Here is a 12,081-nt window from a genome sequence, read left to right on the forward strand (position 1 = left end):
TAACAGTAGTGAACAGTCACCTGAACAGTTGTGTTGAGGTAGTTCTACATTAACAGTAGTGTACAGTCACCTGAACAGTTGTGTTGAGGTAGTTCTACATTAACAGTAGTGTGCAGTCACCTGAACAGTTGTGTAGAGCTACAGTTCTACATTAACAGTAGTGAACAGTCACCTGAACAGTTCTACATTAACAGTAGTGAACAGTCACCTGAACAGTTGTGTTGAGGTAGTTCTACATTAACAGTAGTGTACAGTCACCTGAACAGTTGTGTAGAGGTAGTTTTATATTAACAGTAGTGTACAGTCACCTGAACTGTAGTGTGGAGCTGCAGGGTTAACTGGAACAGTGGTGTGCAGCTGCACTGATCTGAACTGTAACTGTACTGTAAAGTGCAAAGTACCTTAAACAGATCTACTGTCTAGGTTTTTGTAATGAGAGAAGCAGCCTTTCGCTTTTCTGTTGTAATACTATTGTAAACAAAATTTTTGATGTCTTTCCATGTTCTTGTCTTCAAAGCAAGCTCTGCTTGGATGCACCGAAGGCAGTCCGCTTTTCCTGGAACATTCTTTAGGGCACGATACTTTGTCAGGTGACGCCACACTGCCTCCTTCTCTCTGTCGGTCCATGGTCGCCTGGGCTGGACTGTGTGTTTACGATCTGAAACAAAAAGCACAGACAGATGCAATGAATTTTAGTTTTTAAAATAAGGTTAATAAATAAAATAGAGGGCATTTTCTCCAGTATTGCAGATACAAAGGATGTCCATACCATGCCAAGCAGATACATATTTACATATCTATCTACAGGTCGACACTCAGTTACAGTGAGATACTCGGTAGAGAGGACTGATAACCTGTGCAGCACGACATGAATGACAGCGAGTAAATATATAGCAACGCAGCACACCCAGTCATATAAAAATAAATGGTTTCACTTTACTAGGATGGTTCATTGTAGATGCATCACCGTTGCTCAACTAACATTCAAATGACATTCAACAGAATTTCTATTAAATGCGTCTGAACGCTAAGCTGAACGTAAATAACTCTCTATTGAATATAACCCTAAACTTAACCATACCCCTAACCCTAACCTCAATCTTTCACGAGTAAGAGCTATGGTTGGGTTTCATTTTAGGTTAAGTAAAAGATTCTGTTTAGGTTTTAGGGTTGATTCAAGGTCAAGGCCTGGGCGCTATGGTAAAAATATTAAATCATGATATTTACACATAGTGTTACAGTGAGATTTTGACACACAGATCATTAGTCGCAGTACGATGAGTAAATATTTAAAATGTGTTGCACTTTTTCCCATTAAACAGCACTAATTACACTCTCTAATGAAACATGCAGTTGGCCAGTGTTTTATGCACTGATGATATCCATATGATCAGAAAAGTATATCATCTATATTGAGAACAAATTTATCATGACACCATAAAATATTGTCATATTGCCCAGCTCCATTGCCAAGCTTAGGTGTAGGCTTTAGGCTTGATTCCAGGTTAAGTTTAGGGTTAGGGTTAGGTATAGTTTGAGATTCTATGGACCATCATTTACATTAAACTTGTATTTAATTACTATTCAGTTGAATGTCACTTGAGCATCTACAATGGACCATCCCAGTAAAGTGATCCCAAACAAAAAAGGTTTGTAAGTCAGGTTAACTTGACCAGATGCTAATGATTAGACTACTTTTGAGAATCTGCCCAAGGCCTTTATAAAAAAAGCCAAAGTTGCCTGTTCCACACAACTGTAGATGGACATGATGAAGCTACAATATAGGTGCTTCTAATAAACCAGACACTTGGAAAGGAAATCTCAAAGGGCTTAATTGTTGTAACTTACCTGATTTTCTTGTCTCTACATCTTCAACAAGGTCTGCATTTTGAGTCCTGGAGGAAGGCCTCTTCTTTCGGACAGGGGAACGAACGTTCTCTAGAAAACAAAATACAAACTGTGTACTGCAAGTCTATACAAAATCATTTTGATCTTGAGTTTGGGTGGTCAAATACACTGGACAGCAGTCACATTAAATTATGTGGTGCACTCACACCACAAACCCCATCAACATTCTTCATAAAAGCCACAACAACAGGCTTGAGCATTTGAGGCATGGCCTCCACAAGACTTCTAAGTGTTTTATGGTATCTGGCACCAAGACTAACGTTAGCAGCAGATCCTTTAAGCAAGTCCTGTAAGTTGTTAGGTGGGGTCTCCATGGATCAAACTTGTTTGTCCAAAATATTCCCCAGATACTGGATTGGACCAAAACATTGAGCTTGAACTCATTGTTGTGTTCCTAGAACCATTCTGGAATCATTTGCATTGTGGCAGTGTGCACCTTCCTTGGAGAATCTTTGGTAGGTACTGACAGGTTTTCACAGCGCTTCACTTTTTTCACATTTTATGGTCTTATTCCAAAATGGATTAAATTAATTTATTCCCTCAAAATTCTACACACAGTAGTACCCCATAATGACAAAGTGAAAAAAGTTTGTTTTAATTTATTACAAATTTATTAAAAATAAAAAACAAAAAACTAAAATCCCATGTACATAAGTATCACAGCCTTTGCTCAATACTTTGTAGAAGCACCTTTGGCAGCAATTACAGCCTCACGTCTTTTTGAGTATGATGCTACAACCTGTGTTTGGGCAGTTTCTCCCATTCTTGAGAGGCAGAACCTCTCAAGCTCCATCAGGTTGGATGGGGAGCGTCGGTGCACAGCCATTTTCAGATCTCTCCAGAGATGTTAAATCAGGTTCAAGTCTGGGCTCTGGCTGGGCCAATCCAGAACATTCACAGAGTCGTCCCGAAGCCACTCCTTTGTTATCTTGGCTGTGTGTTTAGGGTTGTTATCCTGTTGGAAGATGAATCTTCGCCCCAGTCTGAGATCCAGAGCACTCTGGAGCAGGTTTTCTTCAAGGATGTCTCTGTACATTTCTGCATTCATCTTTCCCTCGACACTGACTAGTCTCCCAGTTTATGCTGCCAAAAAACAACCCTACAGCATGATACTGCCACCACCATGCTTCACCGTAGGGATCGTATTGGCCAGGTGATGAGCAGTGCCTGGTTTCCTCCAGACATGATGCTTGGCATTCAGGAGTTCAGCTGTGATACTTATGTACATGTGATTTTATTGTTTTTTATTTTAAATAAATTTGCAAAAAATTCAAACAAACTTTTTTCACTTTGTCATTGTGGGGTATTGTGTGTAGAACTTGAATTTGGAATTAGACTGTAACATAAGAGAATGTGGAAAACGTGAAGCGCGGTGAATACTTTCTGAATGCACTGCACAGTGTTGATTCTATTACAACTACACTGCACACTGCAAATTGCACATTGGAAAGCTGAAAACATGACTCTGCTACAATGACATACCTGATTGTTGTTCTGCAGAAGTATCCTTGTCACTTGTCTCCAAATGATCTTCTTGGGATGACGCTCCAGAGGACATCTTTTGCTTCTTTTTGACTGGCGAACATTCACGGTCTGGAACAAAACAAAACATATCAGTTACTAGGAGTCCGATAGAACACATCTGACACACGGCAGAACGGGAGAATCACAGCAAAAAAGTTTTCCTGAAAAATCAGCAGGAGCTGGATATTCCTATCTATATATCTATATAGAAGAAGAAAGTCTGAAGGCAGAGCTGCTAATTTTTAACTGAACTGCATGTCACTGATCTGAACTGTTGGAAAACTGAAAATGTGTCTCTGTACTACTTTCCCATACTTGATTTTTCTTCTCCACAAGAATCCTCTTCACATGTTGCTAACTTATCTTTCGGGGATGAAGCCTTTGAGGACCTCTTTTCCTTCTTTTTGCCTGGCAGACATTCACCATCTGGAATAACACAAATAACCAAACACAACATATCAGTTACTAGATCTGAGTCAGACAGAATACAACATTTAACAGAAATGCATTGCGCACACTGGAAAACACTACTCTGATACACTGACATACCTGATTGTTGTTCTCCACAAGAACCCTCGACACCCGTCTCCAAATGATCCTGAGGGGATGGAGCTCTCGAGGATGTCTTTTGCTTCTTTTCGCCTGGCGGACATTCACCATCTGAAATAAATCAAAACATTGGAAATACAGTTCATCCAGTACATTGGGCAAACGTCTACATAAGGTCCAGGCTTGTGAGGCCGTTTGCTATATACTGCCCATTGCCGTCACACCACAATGACGTGGCGCCCGATGTCATGGTGTGGTAGGGGTTAGAAAGCTTATTAGCTAACATGTATTTATACTGTTCAGCTAAAACCTACCAATTTGCACAATAAATATTTCTAATTACTTTAATTCAGTTCATATTACAGTTTGAACACATCACATACAAAGTCCCTGTACAAGACAACCATCAAATATACGATACGCTGATATAAACGTGTCCTGACAATCCGTTTGGGAATCACTGTACTACTGACAGTAGGTAACATACCTGATTTTTCACCATCCAGAGTGTCTCCATCCAGCTCCAGCTCCTCTAGAGACCGTCCCAGATAAGTGTGATTTCCTTTCTCTATGGCAATCAACAGTTTGCTAATTTTAGCAAGCTGAATGGTGTTTTCAGAGAGTCTGTAATATTCACGGTGGACACGTATATCGTGACCCATGAACTTTGCCACCTGATCCATTTCTGAATTTTTCAAGTTCATCATTTGGCAAAGAGTGGCTATGTGCTTCCTTAATCTGGTGGATCTTAAACACTCTGGATGTTTGGCCTGGCATTCCAATGAAAATTGGCGGAGGCAGTCTGACCCTCTCATATGGCTGGTTCCTGAAATTCGGGCAAACACAAAAGGGTTTTCACTGCAGATACCTACTGCAGTTCGGTTGCTTATCAGAATGTCTATCGATGCCTCCATGTCATGTGTGAGGAGCAATGGGACTTTTCGCTCTCTCTTCCCTCGTATCTCCAGTCGCGTGAAGTTGTTGACAAGTGACTTCAAGTTTGGAAAGGCTCTCGTACACTTCTGGGTGAGCTGGAGCTCTGTTCCGTGTTTGGTATGTTGCCAGGAGTAATTTTGAGGCTTCTCCTTCCCTCCTTCTATTGAAGAGGATTATCTGTGTGAGAAGGCTCTGACAAAGTTTCTTCCAGTCTGAAACACTGGGTGCAACCGAGAGTCCAAGCACTGCATCTTTTTCCAGTGCTTTAAGATGTTTCTGCAACTTCATGATATCTTCAGTCAGGGGAATCATTTCATCTTTGTTCCACTTGGCTGTTTTTAGAGTGTTAAGGGCACGTCCTGACACATAGGTGTTCCACTGTGTCTCCATCACCTCAATGAACTTCTTTGCATCCCTCTCTGTTCTAGTGTTTCCACTTATTAGGCTCTCCCCTACCAGTATTTCCGCTGCTCTCTTGAGCGAATATCCAATTTTACATGCTAGAGAAGGTGTCTTATACTCGTTCTGTGAAGCCATAAAGCCACTGACTGTTCTTGTCGCTTCCACAACAGTTTGGAATTTTCCTGGCACAAGGACATCTTGGAGCATACATACACTGTTATCAATCTCTCTGGCGGCTATCAAAAACCTCCCTAGCTCTCGCATTTTCTGAGCGATGTAGGAATGTTGAAATTTGTTATGTCCGTGTTTTTCAAATAAAACATCTCCAAATTTACAAATGAGAGGGTCATTTCTGACACAAATGCTGATCTCATCTTGATGCATACTGTGTAACACATCCTTGCAGCCTGAAGAAACTGAAGATGACACTGGAACTAGGCGGGATGCACATGACTGAATCCTTTTTGTCTTCTTTAAGTTCTTTGCTTGCCTTACCCTACAGGAAATCTCGTGCTTCCACAGATCTGTTTTAACAAAAAATCCCCAACACTGGGGACATGGCAGGTAATTGTTTGGACTTGCGTTGGCCTTGGGTTGTCGCCAGGTGATCAGCTGCCCATCACCATTCTCAAGAACGTCTATATTGTGCTCAAAGTCCCCTTTGTTTCGAATTTCCTCAAGCAAAGCTGCCCTTCGCTTGGACCCTTTAGGAAAACTTAGAGCTTGGGCAACCTCCGTTTCTTCACCATGTTTTCTTTCCAAGTGGCGAGCTATTTTACTGTTTGGTTTTTTACAGTACAGACAAAAATGTTTCTTGTTCCAGATCCGTTTGCCATTGTCAGTTTTTGTGCTGCATTTTACTGTAATCTTTGATTTTTTTTGTTTTGTTGACATGGACGTACCGTTTTCAACTTCCTTGGACAGGACCGAGCTGGAAGACAGCTGGGTTGAAAGGGAGAGACAACTTTCAGAGTCAGACTCGCTGCCATCAGGTTCATATTCCGAATGTGATGACACCAGATCCTCTTCAGACAAATTAATGGAGTCGTCACTCTCTTCCTGCTCAGCCTGTCACAGAAACATTAAAAAAACAAGAATAATTAAACAGTCAAATTAAACTGGATTAACTTAAACATAAAAATCTGCCAAAGACACATTTGGAGTCTAAAATTTGCTCCTTGAGTTTAGAACTGCAGCTGTGAGGACTACATCCCATTAGTCCACCAAACAGCCCCAACTGCATTCAATAAAAATCAATCTACAACCCTTTTCTCAACTCATTATAAGTTATAACAATGATCCCACAGACTAGTGGCTGTGCCTCTGGATACAGTAGATACTGAACTAAAAAAAACTTCTGAACTTAACTGGTAAATCAGAGGACTGATCTCAGATCAGACTCTTCCCTATTTACGATCATGGTCACTAAAGCAGATACTAGATCAGCACTCTTACTGGGCAGCGTTTTTGACAACTCATTTCATTTTTATTAACTTTTATGGCCTTAACTAACAAATAGATGCACTTGGAGAAGTTTTGATGATTTTTACACAGTAAAAAGGCCTCGCAGCCTAGATCAACTATAACGAAGCAAAATTCTGACTTCAAACATGTCTCAGCCATCTAGGTTTTATTTTATGCTAAATTATTCCTTAAAATATTCATTTGATGAAAGCTGTGTTACATACCTTCTTGTTTGGCCTCACTCTGCCAACAGGCTTTGTGTTCTCCATGCTCTGAAAAGAGAAACAAATCACCACATCATCCATCTACTAAGACACATTTGCAATTCATCAGTAAAGTACTGTAATTATTCTAAGTACAAAGCTTTGTTGTTCAGAGATACTTGTACTACAGCTGTTACACAAAAGGAAATCAACTTCTACTGCACTTCACATTTTGTTGGGTGTAACATGAAATCTCTTCTATCTGAGAGACCAACACGACAGGAAACAGCTCGAGCTGGTTAAGCAGTTTAGATCCTGTGTTTTTATGAGTTTAATGGTTTATCTGGTCTACTTGCATGATCGAGCTGACCGAGACAGACCACCAGTATGACCGTGCTTGATTATGCAAGACCGAGCTGGTTGACCAGTATGACCAAATCAAATGTACATCAGTGTTTTTCAGTCCTGGTGTCCCAGCTCCCATCACAACTGATCCAACTAATCAGCTCATTAACAGCCGTTCCTGAGTTAAAGTGGCTGTGTTAAACAGGAAGAGCTCTGAAATATGAAGGGCAGTGGGTCCACAGGGCCATGTTTGAAAAGCACTGGACTGTACTATGCTGGTCAGAAGCTGCTTAACCAGCTTGCTAATTAGCAACGGGTATGATTTTACCAGCTGAAACCAGCAACCAGTAAAACTAGTCCTGATCTGGATTTTTCAGCAGGGCATATAAAACACTGGTCTCACCGTTTCATACTATTACAATATCTGGCAACCATTTAAAATATCTAGACCTTTAAACTTGTAGTAGAGATCACTTCCTGCACCCCTACTGCGAATAACTCGTATGAGGAGCTGCTGTTCTGTATCTGAGCTGTGCTGGAATTGAAGAGTAGTTTAATCTTAAAGCGAGTTTGTAACCGGGTCTGTATGTACAGCGGCGGTGGGACTGACCCCTCCGCAGCGAAGCACCAGCTCTGTACTGAACTCAACACGAGATCAACATCTACCACTAAACTCCACCAACCACACACACCAGCTCTGTACTGAACTCAACACGAGAATAACATCTACCACTAAACTCCACCAACCACACACACCAGCTCTGTACTGAACTCAACACGAGATCAACATCTACCACTAAACTCCACCAACCACACACACCAGCTCTGTACTGAACTCAACACGAGAATAACATCTACCACTAAACTCCACCAACCACACACACCAGCTCTGTACTGAACTCAACACGAGAATAACATCTACCACTAAACTCCACCAACCACACACACCAGCTCTGTACTGAACTCAACACGAGATCAACATCTACCACTAAACTCCACCAACCACACACACCAGCTCTGTACTGAACTCAACACGAGATCAACATCTACCACTAAACTCCACCAACCACACACACCAGCTCTGTACTGAACTCAACACGAGATCAACATCTACCACTAAACTCCACCAACCACACACACCAGCTCTGTACTGAACTCAACACGAGAATAACATCTACCACTAAACTCCACCAACCACACACACCAGCTCTGTACTGAACTCAACACGAGATCAACATCTACCACTAAACTCCACCAACCACACACACCAGCTCTGTACTGAACTCAACACGAGATCAACATCTACCACTAAACTCCACCAACCACACACACCAGCTCTGTACTGAACTCAACACGAGATCAACATCTACCACTAAACTCCACCACCGACACACACGGCGCTGAATAATCACCGAATATAAACCAACATATAAACGAGCTGCTGTACCAGAGACGCTCCGGCCGGACAGTCAACGCTATAGCAGCTAGCGCTAGCTAACTAGCTCACTACTGCTAGCTAACTAACTTTCTCCTCATTCCACTCAAACCGCACATTTCCCCCGAAATCCGCCCCACAGAGACCCGGTTCCTCAGCAGAAGCTGCTTACACTGTCAGATACATGTACAGATGTTTGTACTTACACCACGCGTGTGCGACTGCAGTGCCGAACCGAACCGAACCGCTGAACTGTGAACGCGCACGAGCCGAACAGCCGTTAGATACACGAGCACGAGCTGCTGAACCGACTCGCGCTGAACCGGCACGTGCTGTATGGCGTCTGAGCGGTTTAATGAACTGAAGTGTTTAAATTGTGAAATAAATAAAGCGAGTTAAAGAGCGACTCTCTGCTCTAACACTGAACTTCATCCACTACAGTTAAACAGTATAACCGAGTCACGCGACTCATCTAAATATCAGCTACTTATTTCAGACATGGAGCCCAAGTAGGTTCATTAGAAGGTTTACCTGAGATTCTCTTACCTTGTTCAGCAGCTCTAAAGTCTTCTGCTGCTCCTTTTCCTGCTGGTTGAGGATGTGCTGATACTTCTCCTCCTGCTTCTTGTGATGCTCACGAAGTTTCTTTAATCGCGTTATAAAACGATCCATTCTGAAACAGAGTGACTGTAGGCCTTGTGTACTGTTCACCCCTCACACTGAGAATTACTGACCTTAAAGCCGTACTGCAGAATCTTTACTGCCAGTGTCTACTACACAATCATTACATCACGTTTATCTGTACTGAGAAGAGAACAGGAGACGCTTAACATAGAAACCAACAGGCCTTTACAGAAACTCCTGCCCTTTAAATATTATTACAGATTTTAAAGTAGACTGAACTGTTGTTAAATAGTATATGTACACTTTTTACACTTACTACTGTTTCTATACTCAAAACAAACAGTTAATGCACCAAAACCTTTCACGACCAGAACGACCAGCAGTGGGTTTATATTAAAGTAGGGAAGAGAACTAGTTTGGCGTTGAGAAGTGTCAGCAGGTGCGGTCACAGGGAGATTCATAGAATAGATTTACACGATAAGCTAATAGATCACCCACACACAATCAAATGGACCTGTTTACACCAAGCCACTTCATGTAATTAGCATCTGGACTGTATCCTGATCAGGATAGACATGGATCTTTATTAGAACTTCAAACATAACTCAGACCTTCTTGTTCCTCTGCCTGGTCAGGGACTCAACCCTGTATCCACAGAGCCTAAAAAATGTGGTTTTAGTCACATGCATGTACACGGGGAAGTGACATGCATCTCCAGTTATGTAGACTGGAATCCAGTCACTGTGTGGGGCAGAATATGTATATTGCCTCATTGTGAGGCCATTATAACTGGTGTTCTGGTTGTACATGGGGGGCTGTTGAATGTGTCTTGGATATACTACTTGCATATTTATGTAGTTTGATCCAGATATGATTCTGATACTCAAGGTGCATGAAGTGACCAGGTGTAAATAGGGTCTAGGATCTACACAATATTAAGCGTCAGATGGACTGCCATAAATCACACTGCAACTGGAGCAGTACACATTGTTTTCTGGTATGATGAATCATTGCCTAACCAGCCGACAGTCCGATGGACAAATCTGGATTTGGCGCTAGCCAGTAAAATGCTTCTTCACTGAATACGCTCTGCCAAGACTAAAGTTTGATGAAGGACAAATAACAGTCTGGGACACGTGCATAGAAACAACAAATATATACTTCAAACTTTGTGTCAACATATTTGTTATGACTGTTTCCTGCGCACAAAGCAAGCTCCATAAAGACCGCTCTGACTGACCTGCACAGGGCCCCGACCTCAGCCACTTCCTGTACTTGTGGAATGAACTGAATCACTAAATGAGAAAGAGGCCTTGTTCCCACACATAAACATCTGTCCCCACAACTGAGCATTTCAGTCTCTACCATTAAGACAAAGAAAAACAACAGGAGATGTGAAGCATGTCACCTGAAACATTAGCATGTCTTGTAGTCACTGCCTGATTTATGAAGGTCAACAACTGTTTGCCTCACTTCATTCTTTGATCTTAGCCAATTAATAATGCATATGTGAGTGTCTAGTCTGCATACCTCCTCATATGGATAGGATAGTGAAACAGAAAGGCGTAAACTATTGTGCTTAAACATGTAGCTGAAATAAGAACAACCACATACAGACGGCTAACAGCGAGACCAGGCAGTCCAGGTTTTGCTGCACCACCATCGGCAATGTAGAATCATTAATGGCATTTCAACAACTGGAAGTTTGAGACTGACGTATCTTTAGAACTTCAAACATAACTCAGACCTTCTTGTTCCTCTGCCTGGTCAGGGATTCAACCCTGTATCCACAGAGCCTTAAACTGTAGAGCGCAGATTTAAATTAAGGTACCACAGAAAAGTATTTACACATAACACTGGACTACTCACAGCATGGTTCTAGCATGGTTTCTTGTGATTTGTGTACAACTGACCACTCTGATGGTGGGCCTCATGAACATGATTTGTGAATCACTCACGCACCTCACTACAAAGCTTTGGTAGCAATGTTGGACAAATGCCTGTAGATGCCAAGCTATCACTGAGGTAGTGATGTTGGATGAGGCTGAGAGCTGACATGCCATCACTACAAATATTGACACATATTAATGCCATGGTATGTCTTATCACTTCCCTTTACAGTAATATTTACAGGAAGGAGACACAACATCAGCTACCCTAAGATTACATCTCTTCTCGGGAGCACAGATACTTGTCATCCATAGCTGTGCATGTGTATTTCAGCAAAAGTGATCAGTCAGTCAGTAAGAGAACACAAAGTCTTTGGGAGGCACTGAATCACCCCAGCAGCCAGAGCACATGTGATATTCAAGTGATATTCAGTTTAGATTTTCTTGGATATATGCATTGACCTATTCTATGAACTGGAGATATGACGGTGGTGGAGAGAGACAATATACACTGCTCAAAAAAATAAAGGGAACACTTAAACAACACAATATAACTCCAAGTAAATCAAACTTCTGTGAAATCAAACTGTCCACTTAGGAAGCAACACTGACAATCAATTTCACTGCTGTTGTGCAAATGGAACAGACAACAGGTGGAAATTACTGGCAATTAGCAAGACACACTCAATAAAGGAGTGGTTCTGCAGGTGGGACCACAGACCACTTCTCAGCACCTTTCTGCTTTCTGGCTGATGTTTTGGTCACTTTTGAATGTTGGTGGTGCTTTCACACTCGTGGTAGC

At 41.8% G+C, this 12,081-nt stretch overlaps 1 protein-coding gene across 4 annotated transcripts; it reads right to left on the reverse strand.

The window, feature by feature from the left end:
- Positions 1-234: 234 nt before the first annotated feature.
- On the reverse strand, positions 235-11,854 carry LOC119263848 (claspin-like). Of its 4 annotated transcripts, XM_037540420.1 has the most exons (9): positions 9,313-11,854; positions 7,008-7,055; positions 6,222-6,387; positions 4,469-4,807; positions 3,982-4,092; positions 3,748-3,858; positions 3,391-3,501; positions 1,849-1,938; positions 235-658 (listed from the first exon to the last, which is right to left on the reverse strand). In XM_037540420.1, exons 1-9 carry the CDS (start codon positions 9,436-9,438, stop codon positions 420-422), a joined length of 1,341 nt encoding a protein of 446 aa, XP_037396317.1. In that variant the 5' UTR covers positions 9,439-11,854; the 3' UTR covers positions 235-419. The 4 variants fall into 4 exon arrangements, with proteins under 4 accessions (XP_037396317.1, XP_037396318.1, XP_037396315.1 ...); XM_037540421.1 differs by lacking the exon at positions 4,469-4,807; XM_037540418.1 differs by lacking the exons at positions 235-658; positions 1,849-1,938; positions 3,391-3,501; positions 3,748-3,858; positions 3,982-4,092 and having other exon boundaries at positions 4,704-6,387.
- Between the last annotated feature and the right edge of the window lie 227 nt (positions 11,855-12,081).

This window comes from Pygocentrus nattereri, chromosome 8, assembly GCF_015220715.1.
Source record: "Pygocentrus nattereri isolate fPygNat1 chromosome 8, fPygNat1.pri, whole genome shotgun sequence".
NCBI lineage: Eukaryota > Metazoa > Chordata > Actinopteri > Characiformes > Serrasalmidae > Pygocentrus > Pygocentrus nattereri.

Bases quoted from the DNA above. Each gene is read 5' to 3' on its own strand.
- LOC119263848 (XM_037540418.1), bottom strand. From the start codon at position 9,438: ATGGATCGTTTTATAACGCGATTAAAGAAACTTCGTGAGCATCACAAG. The intron at 7,056-9,312 runs GTAAGAGAATCT...TTCTCTTTTCAG, and splicing joins CTTTAGAGCTGCTGAACAAG to AGCATGGAGAACACAAAGCC. The intron at 6,388-7,007 runs GTATGTAACACA...TTTCTGTGACAG, and splicing joins GAGTGAGGCCAAACAAGAAG to GCTGAGCAGGAAGAGAGTGA.